The 16,700-nt window shown below is 46.2% G+C and overlaps 2 protein-coding genes across 4 annotated transcripts in view; one reads left to right on the top strand and one right to left on the bottom strand.

The window, feature by feature from the left end:
* The window catches only part of erp44 (endoplasmic reticulum protein 44), a 40,742-nt gene extending 39,973 nt beyond the window's left edge, over window positions 1–769 (bottom strand). Inside the window, exon 1 of the mRNA XM_015357208.2 lies at window positions 592–769. Coding sequence (XP_015212694.1) covers window positions 592–648 — 57 coding nt within the window. The 5' untranslated portion in view covers window positions 649–769. The remainder of the gene's footprint in view (window positions 1–591) is intronic.
* Window positions 1–16,700, top strand: part of invs (inversin) — a 79,770-nt gene that overhangs the window by 399 nt on the left and 62,671 nt on the right. Inside the window, exons 1-2 of one of the 3 annotated variants that reach the window (XM_069194995.1) lie at window positions 907–1,156; window positions 2,482–2,577. In XM_069194995.1, the coding sequence (XP_069051096.1) occupies window positions 2,575–2,577 (3 nt within the window). In that variant the 5' untranslated portion in view covers window positions 907–1,156; window positions 2,482–2,574. Of the gene's footprint in view, window positions 1–906; window positions 1,157–2,481; window positions 2,578–9,730; window positions 10,013–16,700 lie in introns of those variants that run through there. The other 2 variants (XM_069194996.1, XM_069194997.1) reach the window with 2 other exon arrangements.

Here is a 16,700-nt window from a genome sequence, read left to right as displayed (position 1 = left end):
ATCCGTCCCCACAGGAAGTCAGAACCAATACAGAAGTTATGCATCGTGTGTCTTCCAATTTAATTAAACTAATTTCCTTTCTAGGGGGAAAATCTCAGGGGAATTTTACATCCCAGATTCACTACCTTCCTTAGCGAGAACATCGCAATGGTATAATCGAAGACTTCAAATGGATTACGAGGCTAGCCGTTTTAATTTGACAAAATCTGAATAGCATAAATATATTTCTTCCTGATGGTTTTGCTCCTGATGCATAACAAGCACTGCGGAAAGGAAAGAGAGAAACACACTTCTATACACAAGCAGCCTGAACAAAATAATAATAATAATTCCGCAGAACGCTGTAAAACGACTTTGATTCTACCCACGACCTACGAATAAGTCAACCAGAGCCAGTATCTCACTTCTGTTCGTGTATCGATCTTTATTTTTAACTTGTCCTGTAGGCCACGGTGTGTTCAAACACCCTTTTTTCCTTCAGCCGGTAGAGCTCAGCTCAGCTCTCCACCGTGCGTACACATTCACACAACATTTCAAAGGCAAAGGATGAACAGCGGCTCGATTACTATAATCCGAAGCGACTCCACCTACCAGTAATACTGTAATGTAGTGGAAGTCTGGAGAGGGTAAAATTGCAGTAAGTTTCATGGTATAGTAAAGTCAGTTGAGGTTACGATGTTGTTTTATCTTCCTGGTATCTCTCTCCGTACTACCTCCAGTCTCTTGTAGCAGGAAACGAATAGCAGGGTCCTAAACCGGGGCCACAGCTACCTGGGCGACAGTTCCGGATACTTTTCACTGAAAAGATGGGAATTGTAGTTTTACTGATGACTCGTAGATTTTCCGTCATCGTGCATGAAACCACAAATCCCAGAAACATAGCGGCCTTCAAACGCTTTCACTGCTCCTAAGGCTCGAGGGAAAAGGAAATTGGAGTTTGTAGTCTTTTAAGATTTCAAAACCCAGATGTGATTCTGGTACTAGTAAAGTGCTTTGGGACGAACTATAACTCCCAGAGTTCAGCGGGTGTGTGTGTGTTTTCAATCGTGGAAAAGACTGTGGAAGAGAGAAAATTTGATTTTTTTGAAAGAACATTGTTTGTACTTTCTGTATACATGATGACTCGTTCCAGTAGTTTTCCCTCTCAGACTGTCTGGTGAGTTACATGAGCCGGCGCCGGCGGTGCTGCAGACATTACCTAATTTTAGTAAAGATCGCAAAAAAATGTGTATTTGGTAGCTAGAGAGACAACACAAGTTTGCAGAAGAAGCTATTACTGCTGGCTAAGTTAAGGTTTGCATATGTAAGATTCAAGGATCACTTCGGGATAAAATTGTTTCATTGTAATTTCTTGTTTTATTTCTCCTTCATCCGCTATTAGGATAATTGGCCTGGTCATCTTAAACTAAAAGTGAAGTATTCCTGCGGTAATACACCATTTTCCGTCTACTTAATTTAGCATGCCTGTCTCTTAAAATATCCCTCTCTTCCTGAACATACTCTACAGCTGCCTCTAGTTACTTGGTGCTGTAGTACAGAGATAGATGTCAGCAAGAAGAATGCCGATAAAGAATTTCTTTACCCGGAGGACCTGTGCAGTGTAGGTTTTTAGAAAGGGCTTTAGGTGACCACTTTTGCATCATCAATACTGCCTTTTAACCAGATGTCCTCAGATCTCTGAAAATTAGCAGGGCTGGGCCTGATCAGTGCTGGGACGGCCACCTCTGAGGAAAGGTAGTAACTGCTGGAAGTGGGCAGTGGTGGACCAGTAGGGGAAACTTTTTCTTCTTGACCATCATTTCGAAAAACCAAGCCCCGGGATAGTGATCGGTGACCCTGTCCTGTAGGAGGTGCAGTCCTTTGGAGATGGGACATGAAATTCAAGTCTCATCTGGGTGGTCATTGACGATCCCATGGCACTGTTAATAAGAATGTTGACACTGGAGCTGGAGCTGAATTGCATTCTGGGATTGCACAGTGTCGTCCACCCAAGTCTCCCTCTTTCATTCTGGTGTTGAAGTGATTCTTCCCTGCTCTGCTGTGTAGTGAGGCTGCTGGCACAGAATGGCTGTGCAGCTGTCCTTCAGTGGTGGAAGTGGGTTGAAGGGCTCTTCTGTATGTCAAGTGCTTTGAGATCCTGTGGGATGAAAAGATCTGTACAGTAGAAGAACATTTCTATAAGAACTATATATACTACAAAAACTATACGAAGTGCAATTAATTATTATATTAGTTTATTTATTTCCATCTTGTAAGTATATATATATATGTGTGCTTGGAATCAAATCAATTACTAGGTAGCTTAGATCCTCGATTTCAAAGAAATTACAAGTATGCTCAAGTCTCATTTTTGCTTCTCCAATGACTTTCAGTAGAATACACACTGCCTAAAGATTCACATCATGAAATAACATTCGAAATGAATTCTTGACAGGCCGTGCCTACAGGTGAGGTGTGCTTAAGTGCTCTGTTCCTGTTTAGGATGGACAGTTTCTCTCCGAGTGGGAATGGGGTGCGCAGCTAGGCTGAAGATGGAGTGAGGAAAGAAGCTGGAGCCGAAGTCAACACTAAGTCATGGTGAGGGACAGTTCTCCTGTTTTTCTGGCTATTTGTCTCACCAGCTTTCATCTGAGTTGTTTGTGTGTTAAAAAGAAGGAAGGGAAGAAACTTTCTAAGTGCAAGATGAGATTTAGTGTATTTTCAGGCTGTGATTTTAAAGGTGACCAATCAAATGTGTTTCGTGACTCTTGGCATGAGTGTTAACTTTGGATTTTATGAGGTCCTTTGGTAGTCTTAGCAAAGACTTCTTTTTTAACTGCCTGGTGTTTTTGGAATATAAGCACAGAAACGGGGGGCTCACAAAAAAATGGAACAAACAAAAAGGGGGTTAATAAGCAGGTTCGGTAAAACAATATTTACTGCGCATCATAAAATAGAGAGATAAATGATACAGATTTTGCATATTGATTAAATGTAGACAGTCTGTGATAATCTTTAGTGAGTCGGATTGTTGCATCAGCACAAAATCACCTTTGTAGCGAGTGTGTCAATGGGGAATGTGATCAACATTTAACCTTGTTGAATGTCAAGCCTGGTGAAAACCAAGAAAGAGCAGGAAGGGACCAACATGCTCTGCTTCTAAGGGAACAGCGCCTATGTGCCATTAGTACATGGTAGACTCACGGCTGCACAAGTCATCGCGCTGTTGCTTGGTGGCTGAATACATTAACAGTAATTAATAATAATAATTGCTTACAATTATACAGCGCTTTTCTGGACACTCCACTCAAAGCGCTTTACAGGTAATCCCCTCCACCACCAGTGTGCAGCCCCACCTGGATGATGTGACAGCAGCCATAGTGCACCAGTACACTCACCACACACCAGCTATCAGTGGGGAGGAGAACAGAGTGATAAAAGCCAATTCATAGATGGGGATTATTAGGAGGCCATGATTGGCCTGGGAAATTTGGCCAGGATGCCGGGGTTACACCTCTACTCTTTTCGAGAGACGCCCTGGGATTTTTAATGACCACAGAGAGTCAGGACCCCGGTTTTACATCTCATCCAAAGGACGGCGCCTGTTTATAGTATAGTGTCCCCGTCACTATGCTTGGGCATTAGGACCCACGTGGACCGCAGGGTGAGCGCCCCCTGCTGACCCCACAAACACCTCTTCCAGCAGCAACCTTAGTTTTTCCCAGGAGGTCTCCCATCCAGGTACTGACCAGGCTCACACCTGCTGAGCTTCAGTGGGCTGCCAGTTGTGAGCTGCAGGGTGATATGGCTGCTGGCAAAACCTCACGCCCTGAGTAGGACTCGAACCTCTGCTTCCAGCATGCGAGTCGACACCAAAGCCATTATGCCAATGCGCCTGCTCAGACAATTTCTGTCCTGGAACAGCATTACAGCCTGTCATAGTCCGTCAAGTCATGTGAGGCTATGACTTGTGAGAGAGAGTCACTGTATCTTGCCTGGGTTGATGAGAGGGTCTCAGTGTGATGGTCTGGCCAGGAGTGTCTGGTCGGGTCATTACAGGACAGTGTTTTTAGTGATTGATTGCACCCCAAATGCACAGCTCTACACTGTTCCTAGCCTTGGGGCTCGTCTGGATGTGGCAACATTCTGGAAGGGCACCCACATGCCCTCATGCTCCTCGGGTAACAAAGGCTTTCTTGCAAGACGGGAATGTGGGACTTCTGCTGTTGCTGCTCTGCCTGCCAGACCAGAGCCTCATTGAACACCTGTGGGATGAGCTGGGATCATCTAGGCTTCAGAGATCAGTGAACAGGCGAATGCATTACCAGTAAGGTGTGCAAACTTGTACCAAGCATGCTATGCTTGAGGTAGACGACTTGCATTGCTCTCAATGATGGTTAAGGACACTACTAGGCTGTGATTTGCACAGTCGAGCCAGTGTCGATCAGTCCTGGTGATGACCACTGTTAATGGGAATTTCCTATTTCCTAATAGGAAAACGTTTTCCTACCTCTTTCATGTCATGCTCAATAAAATGTCAGTGCAAAAAAAAAGTAATCTTCCCGATAACTTTGTAAATCTGCTGCAGTTTTAAGCAATGCATTTTTTCTGATACTTAGTATATGCGTCCATGCCAACACCGTTTTTGCATTCAATAGTACTGTTTGCCTGGGCAGCCTGCTTCAATGAAGGACTCCACTAAATCAACAGAATCAAGTTTGATTTATAGGTATCTCAGACTCTGTAACAGTCCTGCAAAATCAATTCTTTTGGCTCGAGCCAAATGTTTTGCAGTAGAAGGCATCGTGTCTGACAGTAACCTGAGAGCTGCCACAAAGCACATTGCAGCTTGTTGGCACAATCGCACTAGTTTGTTCAGAGAGTTATAAGTCATCTGCTACCAGAAGCGCTCTGTCAAAGGTCACGTACAGGGTGGTAACATGGTTGTCCCATACTGCACCTAATCAGGAATCAAATCAAATCAGAGTTTATTTATCAAATGCACAACAATCCAGGGTCCAGCAGTAGTTGCTGGCAATGAAATGTATTTTCTGCGAGTTCACAAAAATCACAAGAATCACAAAAATCACAAAATCTGTCTCTGAGCTGGAGGCCGAAAAACGAGCCTGAAAGTCAGAAACCTGTCTTTAAACCTTGTTAAATTGCTAAATTAATTGCTTAATGCATAATGCAGCTTAATGCTAAAAATATCAACCAGTTTGTTTAGTTCTCTGTCCCGTGGAAAAGTGTCTGGTTGAGTATTGATTTTAGAAAATGGTCATTCTAAGGAGACACTAGATACCTTGTTGTAGCTGTTGAAACAATTAAATCAAGTTCTGGATGAGAGCGGGAATCATAATCCCATGGTAATTTATAGGCACAGAGAGCTCAGCGCAGCCCCAGGTGCATAATACAGTATAGGAAAATCAGGAAGCAAGTCGGTCTGCCTTAGATGCTGAAACATGAAAAGACCATTGTCTTTAAAATCGTAGAAGATTGATTTTATCGTTTACCAGAGCACATAGCTAAAGGGCTCCAGACCAACTGGTAAAGTGTATAGCCATTTTGTATTGCTGTTTTCAGGGAGATTGTAGTGCACATAAGCTGTGTACCCACTGAAAGGAGTGCAGTAAGAAGATACATTCACATTGTCACTCGTAGGTACTGAAGAAGACGGGGATAGGGTGAAAATAAAGGAAAGACAGAAACTTTCATGTTGACAGAGGTTCCCATGTAGTTTGTGCCACGGAAAGGGATCAGTTAAAAAGTGCAAATATTGGTTAATCCTTCTGCTTCATATTAAAGAACATAACTAGATATTGTGCAGCACAGGAGGGTTTGCCTCAGCTCGGCGCAGTACAAGCTCCCTCACACGAGTGCTGTTGGAAGCCCCAGCGATTTGGAGTTAATCCACCTGGTCCTTCTGTCGCTGTGTTTGCCTCTCGGAATTGGCAGGTTAAAAACCGTCGCTGAGCAGCTGCCTCCTGTCTTGTTTGTATTCACAGTTACAGATGATGGGAAATGCCAGACCGTTGCTTTCAGTGCAAGCAAGCTGAAAGAGTAAACCATCGGTACAGTGCGGCACAACAAATCTGCTTTTTGAGCAGCGGCTGTCTGAAGGCCTGCCTCCGAGGACATGAACAGCATGGCATGGAGCTTGGAAATTGCTGGGCCTACATTGCCTTTCTCCGACAGCGAAGCAAGAGCAGGGCCACTTCTAGCTTCTAGAACCACGCCTACATTCAAAGAAATTAAAATCCCTTGCTTGCTTTCTTGTCCCAGATGGGAAGTTTGCCTGTGATACACACATGGAAAGAGCAGAGGTCTTCTTGTATATGGCATCCGTATGTTCCTGGAAAGTTAGCTTGAAATCCACAGTGGTGCCAAGATATTTGCAACTGTTGACAATTTTAGTTTCGTGCTCCTCAGTGACTCTGGTTTTGCAGTTGGTTGTTGCTTTCTTTAATCAATGACCATTTCTTTGGTTTTCAGTGCATTAAGTTGAACAAAGGAGTTGTTACACCCTTCACCAAAATAATCCTGTAATTTGGATGAGATATTTTAGAATTGAGGATCAGCTAGCCCCATGAATCAGAGCTCTTTTGAGTCTTGCAGAATACCCAGGGGCTTGTTTTTATTGGACTGCAGATTATGACTGTTTCCTGAATGCTGTTCTGCTTAATTTGGTAAAATAATTTCCTGCATGATTAGACCAATTGAAACTTCCATCTACTGCAGGCCTTATACATGTGGTTAAAGAAAAGTCCAAAACTCTTGAAAGCTGATTGGAGAGACCCTCATGAAGCATTTTTTAGACCTTCAGACTGGCAGAAACATAAATGCTGAAGTTCCACAGGCTGTCATGTCGTGAACTCTGAATAGCTGTAAACTTGGCTGCGGTTGTGAGTTTTAGTCATCAGCTTAACAAGTGTAATCCATCACAAGTGGATTCTACTGATTAATTGATCTATGCATGCAATTAATATTTAAATGATGGGTACTTGCTAATTTCGGTTCAATAATTTAGCCATGACATTTGTAAGCTTTGGCTTGCTGATTCTTTGCAGGTCCTGTGAACTCACCTTGTGCACTGTCCTGCTGTACACCTGCAGGCTACGATTCTGTTCAGATGTTTGTTTCAGAGCTCCCGTGCCTTCTGTTACTCGAGCAGAAGGGAGCTTGTGATTCGGGTTATCATTGTAGCAACATTGTGCACCATCAGGCTGGTCTTTTCCACAGCATTTGCCAGTAGGAAATCTGCCTTCATGAAGTGCAGCACGGTGACTGTTGGACTTTTGCAGGTGCTTTTGACCAATCCTGCTTACATGGCAGTTGATCTTGTCCAACTGGTTCTTGACTGATCCGCATCAATAGAATGGCTGGGTACCCGCTGTCTCACATTCGCCACAATATTACATTGTACCTTAACAATGTTCAATGTTGAGGGCTCAGAGCTGTGTTATTTGCTAGATTATTTCATCTTGCACACGTTGTAGCTGCTGGCTGAGACAAGTTTTCAGGGCTTACTTTTACTGGAAATTGGTTGCGCAGCTCCGAGCCATAATAGGAGCAGGACTTTCGAGATGTCTGATAAGAGAACGCCTGTTCAGTCAAGAAATCACAGGAGTCCCCAGTGCTCCTTTAAGATGATCCAGGAACCGTTTCAAAATGTTCTGATGTAACTTCTTGCCAGTACTGTCCTTGATGGGAACCTCCTCTTTAAAACGTTTGTTGTTGTTTTTTTGGTTTCCATTAGCTTACTGTAATCATCAGCCACCTGGCCGGTGGACAGAAGGTTTGTTTCGGCCTAATTGGGCATTTAATTAGATCACTGTTTTAGCCCACTTAAGCATTCAGTGCCCAGGCATTGTAACGGCAGTGGCCCTGCTCTCCCAGTCTGATTCGTGATGGCAAGAAGCTCAGTCAGCGTTCAGCTGGCGTGGCCACAGAGCTGCTCTCACCCGTCTGTTCCCGATATGTCTGGTCTCCCAGCTGCACTGGTGTCAAACATGGACACCAACCTCATATGCTTGCAGGCGAGACAGGCCAGTGAAGAAATAAATTCCATCCCATCATGCCCTCTTTACCTAACGCAGTGCTCAGTTCTGTAAGGAGTAGGAACTGGCATGTTTGTGTATGGTGTATATGTTCAGATATGTATATATATGATGTGTATCTGCAGACTCCTGGGAACTATTGACTCTGGTGGGAGTGTGTGTGTGTTTGTTTCTGTGTGTGACCAGCAATGGACAGGTGTCTCCTCCAGGGTGTATCCTGCCTTACACAGTTAGCTTTGGCTTCCCTGCAGGGTACCCTGCAGCCCTGAATTGGTTAAAAAAGGGATGACTGTAGATATATGTGCTTATATATGTATGTATGTGGAAATATATGCATGTTTGTTTATGTATATTGTTTACGTGTGCACATTTGTGTATAAAGCAGCCATATCACCCTGCAGCTCACAACCAGCAGCCCACTGAAGCTCAGCAGGGTTGAGCCTGGTCAGTACCTGGACGGGAGACCTCCTGGGAAAGCTAAGGTTGCTGCTGGAAGAGGTGTTAGTGGGGCCAGTACTGGGTCCTAATGCCCCAGTATACTGACAGAGACACTATATTGTAAAATGGCACCGTCCTTCGGATGAGACATAAAACCAAGGTCCTGACTCTCTGTGGTCATTAAAAATCCCCAAAAATGCTCTCCTCCCCACTGCTAGCTGGTGTGTGGTGATTGTACTGGTGCATCATCCAGGTGGGGATGCACATCGGTGGTGTTGGAGGGGAGTCCCCATTACCTGTAAAGTGCTTTGAGTGGAGTGTCTGTAAAAGCGCTATATAAGTGTAAGCAATTAATAAGAACTATTATTGTAAATGCCTTTGTACATGGGATGTATTCTTTTGCTTTTCTCAGCGCCTGCCTTGGCTTGGCTCAAATTGCGTGTCAGTAACTCCTCCAAGACTTGGTGTAATGATGAAATATTGACTTGGTAATATGTTGCAAATTGTGTGGGTTTGGTAAAAATGACTATTGAGGAATTTGCTACAGTGACGATGTAAAGGCATTGAATTGAAAAAAATAACAGCTCTGTCAGGTTACAGAACAGACTTTGGTGAATCTGAAACATTCCGCACAGCCCATATGACAGGGTGTGATGAGAGTAAGGGAGAGGTCAAGGATGTGAAAGCTATGCTATTGTAAGCAGTGATCCCTAAAGTTTGTAATAAATGCTTACTTAACAAAATGACTATTTGGAGGCCCAGACTAACACTTCGTATTTCATTAAGATGTGTGGGTCTGACCTCTGTAACACATGTTAAGCTGCGCTTTGTGAGTTTGATGCATATGAAATGGAAATAATTCTTTTGTGGTTGGCCGAGCAGTTAAAATGATTGACCAGGAGAGCTTTTTGTACTGTCGCTGACAGGCCGGTTGAAGGAGTTTTGTGTTGTGAGACTACTATACACTCCCTGTGCACAGTCCTCCATACGTCACCCGGCTTTCTCCAGGTGGAAGTGGCCTCAGGGCTCATGAGAAAGAGATGGCAGGAGCCCTGTGGCGGCAATGGGGTAATAAACTCAAACTAACATTCAAATCCTTCCGGCTTGTGGACTGCTCATTTGCCTGTCTGTTCAGAAGGACGACAGGGGCGTGTTCAGCATCACAGTCACTCCAGCAGCACTGAACGGAGCAGGTCAGAGGCCAGGGGACGCGAGGAATGAGAGGATTGGTCTGACAGGCACAGCAGTAGGACAAGCACCTCCCAGGCTGGGCAGTTGTCCAATTTTGTTTTAACACACCTGGTGGAAATGTCACCCGGGTGCACAAACAGCTGTGTCAGGTCATGTAAGCGGCACAGGGTCAAGACGCAAGATAGAGATGTTTGTGTCCACGCTATTTAACACTTCATATAACTCCTTAATGTATCTGTCATAGCCAGCAGCCACATCACCCTGCATTTCACAACTGGCAGCCCACTGAAGCTCAGCAGGTATGAACCTGGTCAGTACCTGGATGGGAGACTTCTGGGAAAGCTAAGGTTGCTGCTGGAAGTGGAGTTAGTGGGACCAGCAGGGGACGCTCACCCCGTGGTCTGTGTGAATCCTAATGCCCTGGTATAGTGGCGGGGACGCTATACTGTAGTGGGCGAAATTTTTTCGGATGAGACATTTAACCGAGGTCCTGACTCTCAGTGGTCATTAAAGATCCCCGGGCGTTTCTCAATAAGAGTAAGGAGTTATCCCAGTGTCCGGGCCAAAGTTCCCCCCCCTCGGGCTTTACCGTGGCCTCCAAATTGCCCCCATGTATGATGGACTGGCGTCCTGTCCAGGGTGTACCCTGCCTTGCCCTCCTTGCTTTCCAGGTAGGCTCCAGCTTCCCACGACACCGTATGGTATGAAGCGGTTTGGCAAATGACATGATATTGTGACGCATACGGCCGCCAGTGGTGCGTTACGTTGGTGTCAGAGCGGGGTGGGATAGGCCTTCGCCGAGGACGGCGAGTTAAGCGGGGGAGAGTGTAACGCATACGGCCGACAGGCACTGTGTAAGAGCCGGCTTACCAGAGCGGTGACGTCACCGCCCTTCCTGTAATAGCAGGACTACAGCTACTGGGCAAACTGTGTCCCTGTTGAGTGACGCTGGAGGCCCGGGTTCCCGTCCCCCACGGTGCGGGGCCGACCTGTGTAGGCAGAAGGCAAGGGCGCCCGCCTGAACCCCGTTGCGTTACAATATGTATCTGTCATCACTGTGCTTATCCTGCTGACCTGTGTCACTCAGAGGCAAACCTGTGCTCTCCTCCAGCTAGTCTGGCAAGCTGCTGTGTTTGTAAGACTCCCCCTGTTCTGCAGTTTGAACCATCTAGTTTTACCGGCTTTAAGTGCTTCTGTTGAAATTACCCAAGTGCTGTATTTTGCATTTCGTATTTTAATTAACTGTGTATGGTGTAAACAGTAGTGTAAACAATAGTATGAAGATTTTTAACAAAAGAAACTAAAACTGCAAAGGGCCAGGTGTGCAGCAAGTAGCATATTTAATTCCTATACTACAGGAGTAACGAGGTGCAGGGCGGAGCGGCGGCTCTGTGGCTAAGGATCTGCGCCTGTGGCTGGAAGGTTGCCGGTTCGTATCCCGTGGCCGGCAGAGGAATCCTACTCCGTGGGGCCCCTGAGCAAGGCCCTGGGCCCTTAACCCCAACTGCTCCAGGGGTGCTGTGTAAATGGCTGAACCTGTGCTCTGACCCCCAGCTTCTCTCCCTGCCTGTGTGTCTCATGGAGAGCAAGCTGGGGTATGTGAAAAGACAAATTCCTAATGCAAGAAATTGTATATGGCCAATAAAGTGATCTTATCTTATCTTAATGGAGTAATCCAAAACTGGGGACAAAAAGCACATTGGCTAAGAACAACAACAGGAATTAGATGGGTAGATGAACCAGACTAGCATGACTGCCGAGGAATCCTGGTGAGATCTTGGTCCAGCAGAGGCTGATGATATGGGATGCATACCTGTATGTGCACATATATACTTTTTAAAATATACAGCTTATGTGTATGAATGTTTGTGGTCTGTATTTGGGCGCAGATCAAACAAACGTTTGGAGATCAGGGTATAGAGAAATGAGATCATGTTAATTCTGAACTGCAACCCTGGAGTTTGCCATAACTGAATGACTGTGTGCTCTTTTTACTAGGTAAACTGTGCACCTAGTGAAGACGTTTATTACTTGAGAAATTAGCAGTGGTAACTGTCTTGGGTTGGCAGCACTCATTGTATTTTTTTGCATTACTGTTTGGAATTTTCCGTTTTGTCAGCACAAAAGCCTGCAGCCCTGAAAACGTGAAACAGATCAAAGTGTGATAAAGTGGGGATCTGATTTCCATATCTGAGCGAGTGAAAAGGAGTAAAAGCAGTCCGTTATGGCCCCGAGGATGCCTAACTCATGTCCCAGACGGGCCTCGTCACGCTCTTTCGCCAGTGTGCCTGTGCCTGCGAGCTCTGGGAGCGTTTGGTCAGGCCTGCGGGGGTGAGGGGGGGCTTGTTCTATTTGAAGTCCCGAGATCAAAGGGGATCCTACCAGTGCCGGGATTAGGGTGATCCTCCAGTGAGTCCGTGCTGGTGCTGGGCACTCTGCCCTGGCACCGGCCCTTGTCCCTCGCCCCTTACCATCCTGTCTCTCTTGGCCCTCTGTCAGCTGTCGGCTGTTCTGCTGCTCTCTGCTCCTCATGCAGTGCAAGGCTCTCACCCTCTCACAGCCTGTGGTGGCCAGACTCCAGTGCCTGAGGGTTAGGAGTGCATGCAAAAAGCCGTAGTACTGCAGGGCATGAAGGCATGTTGCTGTTTCCCTATGCCAAGGCGGTAACAGGTGCTACTCTGTGGGAAGATGCAGGTGTTAAACCGAAAGCCTGTCTACACTGCAGACTGTAAAGATCTTTAGGCACCCCAGGCAGTAATGCCTCTGTTTGAAATCGCCACGTATTACAATAAGAGTGCAGTATTTGTGCATATAACCAGGTGCAGCCTGCCTTGTATTTAGTTTCAGGTTGGGTCTGGCTGCATTCGGTAAGTCTCTGGCTGCTTGTGTTCACCCCCTCGGTTCGCTGCATTTCCATCACGTGCAAGCCCAGTGACTCTCTCGTGTGGCAGTTCACATTTGTGCTGTCTACATAGCCATTTTTAAAAGGGTTGGAACAGAGGGAATGCGTCTTGTTTCTTTCACCATCTGGTTCATAGAGAAGCTTCAAATCCTGAAAAAATAGTATTTCCTGATCTTTCTGGACTGAACAGTCGCGCAGCAGTGTGAGGCTCATCCGCGGGGCATGGACGACGGGCAGGGCTGTCGTCGAGCTCCTCGTCCCATTGCCAGGGGAACACATCCTGTTGACATTCGTGTCCGACAGGAGGAGGCGTATGGTCGCACGGCTCGCGATGGGAACACAGCTAGAAGGCGGATAAACCGCTTTAAGAACGGGGGAGGCGGACATCAAAGACAAGCCCCGCAGTCGCCCCCTTGGCATGGGCGTGACACCGGACTAGAGCTGGCAAAGGACGGAGCTCGTCCGCAGTGACCAGCGCGTCGCCAGGCGAGGATTACGGGAGGTGGGGGCCGCTGGAAAGCTAACAGCCTGGACGGACTTGGGCTCTCCCAAAGGCCTGGGCCTGGGGGGGAAGGCCTCAGATGCCGAATGGTTTCCACGGAGACGATTAGAAGACAATCTGTCCCGAGCTCCCCTGATGGAAGCGAGGCTTTTCTCTTGCTCTACCACAGGCCTTGGGTACGCCGTTCCGGACCAGGCAGACCCTTCTTTACGCAAAGGGTGGTAGGAGTGTGGAACGAGCTACCCAAGCTAACAAGTATGTTGTTGTTGGAGCCAATACCCTGGCTTCTTTCAAGACCAGGCTGGGTGAGATCCTCAGATCAGTTAGCTACAAGCTACAAGCTCCTCTCGTTTGTACCCTTCTGATGTCTGAAACAGCACAGGGCCACACACAGAGTGCATGCACCTCTGAAGCCATCTTGCTCTTCTGACGGACTGTCACAGAATCCCATCCCCCTGTACAGCTCCCGTCTTGCCCCCTCCAAAAATGTCCTCGGTGGCCAGCTGTAGCCAAGTACAGCCGAGCTACCATCTGAAAAATGCTTCACAGGTTTGAGTAGGCTTCCTGTGGTGCTTGGTGTTGTCTTAGCTGTAGTGTATTTCTATATCCCATGTTAAAAATGACCATGGCCAGAAGGAGGTGGTCAGCAGTGAGCCAAGAAAGCATGACAAGGAGTTGTACTGTACCAGAATCCACAGTCTTCTTCAGCAGTGGAAGAATGCAGTGGTCTCGGTAGACTAGATCGGCAGTTTCTGCACTGTGCAGAAAAATAGCCTGCTGTTCAACGAGGATGTGTTGATTTCAGTTTCAAGTTCATTATTTGCAGAGTCATGTGTAAATACGGGTTGCCTTGATTACTTCCTGCTATGTCCTTCTTTATCAGTGGTCATATGACCATCTTCTCTCCTTCATCTTTTCTAATTTTCTCAATGAGTGGCTCAGTAAACGGCCACAGGAGTATCAGGATGTCACGCGCTGGCGGTGTGTGAATGGAAGCTGGTATTCTAACTCCACGATTGGAAATGCGCAGATGTTTTGGAAAAGGCTGTCCTCCAGAGGAGGAAGGAATAATCACCTGCACAGCATCTGCAACGTCGCTGCAAGCTAATAATAATAGGAGACTCCAGTGGGCAAATTAGGGTGAGGAGACAGGCTCTGTGGTAGAGCTGGCAGCCAAAGGGGAGAGTGCCAATTAAGAGACGCTGTTCCTCCTTCTGCAACGCTGACAGTAGGGATGACAGGACTCATGATCTTTCCACACTTCCTGATCAACATTTTATCAGACCAGTCACAAACCTAGAACTCCTGCACTCATATATAATGCGCATACCCTAAGCTGGGTCATAATGTGCGAGGCCAGGTTACCGTGTACCAAAAGCTTCACATGTTTGAGTGTGCTCCGTTTTATGCTCTGTGTTGTGTTGGTGTTGTAGCCACAAGTTAATATGGCAGGGCTCTAAAATCTACAATTTCCAAAAATAATATGCCAAAGCCGTGAAAGGAAGGGGAATGGTGGGCCTGCCCATCAGGTCCAATTGAGCATCTTAGTTCTGGGTGGATCTGCCCAAATTTTTAATGTGGCTTCTGTAACGATCAGCACGGCGAGCTGAACTAATTACAGACGGCAACTTGTTCCTGCAGCTATGTGCACCCAGCAGGAATTAACCCCTAAATCCTGCACAGTACAGACATCACCCTGCTCACCTGCAGTGGAAAAACGAACCTCACGTTTCAAGAGAGGATGGCAGTGCTCACCTGTGCCAGGCTCCTTGTTTTATTGCACCTGGGGGATGCACACCTTGTTGATGCTATGATTGACAGCTCAGGGATGAGGTAATTACATTACTCTCCCTGCTGAAGGGGCTGTGGTCCCCTGCGGGCTCATTAGTACCTTGCATCAGCCTCTCTGTCAACACCTGCACGCAGATTGGGTGTGGAGTCGCTCTGTCACATGGGGCCTGTTTTTCGTGGCTAATAGTTTAATCGCTGGGCTTTAGCGGGCAGGCGGCAAGACTGACTTTTTGATCTTTCCCTCTACCTTGCGCTGCTGATCAAGAGTGTAAATTCTGCGCTGGGGTGTTCCCTTCCTCAAACATGCTGATGGGTCAAGTGAAGTTCTTTAACATTGTTACGTCCTCAGAAAACACGAAACAACAATTGATCTTCCAATCCTGGTGCTGGCAGTCCACACCCCTGCTGGTTTTCGTTCCAAACAAGCTTAATTACTCAATTGAAACCTTTGTTGAACTTGCAAGTTGCTTGATTCGAACACTAATGAAATGTCATAATTAGAAGGCGACCTCCAACATATTTAAGAGCTGAGATCAGTCAAACAGAATCCTATTAACTCAATTAAGGGCTCAGTTGCGTAGATATCGGGAATGAAATCTAGCAGGGCCTGCAGTAAGACATGTCGGAAATGACATATTTCCACAAATGGCTAGGTTGACATTGTCTCCTGTCTCTTCGTCAAAACAGAGTGGGCTGAAAGGCCTGTGTCAAGGAAGAAGGGCCTGTGGTTCAGTTCCCAGTTTTATTTTTCTGGTGGGGAGCAGGGGACTGGTTGGAGAAGACAGGGAGCCTTCGCCGATATCCGCTTGCTGAAGACTGAAAGCTCAGATGCAGATAATTGGAGCTAACTCCCTCCCCTCTGGCCATGACGGGGCTCTGTGGTGTTGTGTCTGGACAGTGTCCTCGCAGGCTCGCCCTCCTCGCTCGTTAGCAGGTGTTAGTGGGTGAAAGGTGATGAAACTGAAAATGGCTTTCATACCTCTGCACAAATCAGATCACGTGCCTTTTTAAAATATTATTTTCTGGTTAAAGTCACTGCTGTTCAGTAAGTTGGCCTTTCTTTACCTTGTTAGAGATACACGGTTAGTTGCCCTGAAGTCCACATTCTGTGTAGAAACCCAGTTTTCTTCCATGTTTCTACCACTGCAGACATGAGTGATTGCTTTCCAGTTTTTCAAAAGCAATAATAATTGTTTTTTTTGTCCGGCTTCAGTGCCTAAACTGAAATTTTCAAGGGAGCCCAGAGCTCGTCACTCCAAACAAGATACTGTAGGTCTATGACACTTACAGATGTAAGAAAAGAAGAGCAGTCTAGCCCAGTATGTCTCCTCCACTGGTCTGAAGTCAGACAGCGGTTTCTTCCAGTCTGTGTTCCAGGGCTGTGGTATCAGACACAATTCCTGTGTGTGGGAGGTGGTGTCTTCTGGCTTTTGTTCAGTTCAGTTTATTGTCAGATGCACAAGTCCAGTGAAATGCGTATTTACATGTATGCTCTAATACAAAGAATACAAAGACATTAAGCAAACACCAAAACCATGAACACAGAACAGCAGCAGCAACAACAACAAGTTAAACAACATGCAGCTTAGAAAAAGATGCACTTGAATTCACATACTGTAGTTGATCTAACAAATAAATAAATGAATTAATTAATCAGTTAATTAGCTGTAATTGTATTACTTCTACCTAGACTCCGGGGGATTTTTCTAGCATGAATATTGTGTGTAATTATCTACAAAAGACCTTATGAGGTGTTTTCTGAGTGACTCAAACGGTTCCAGTTTGGTCCCGGGTTCAAGTCTGGGTCGTGTTAGTAGCTGTGACTGGGATTCCCCGACAG

The sequence above is a fragment of the Lepisosteus oculatus genome, chromosome 10 (genome assembly GCF_040954835.1).
Source record: "Lepisosteus oculatus isolate fLepOcu1 chromosome 10, fLepOcu1.hap2, whole genome shotgun sequence".
Taxonomy (NCBI): domain Eukaryota; kingdom Metazoa; phylum Chordata; class Actinopteri; order Semionotiformes; family Lepisosteidae; genus Lepisosteus; species Lepisosteus oculatus.
The sequence above is the reverse complement of the archived record's forward strand: the minus strand, read 5'-3'. Positions and strand labels throughout refer to the sequence as shown.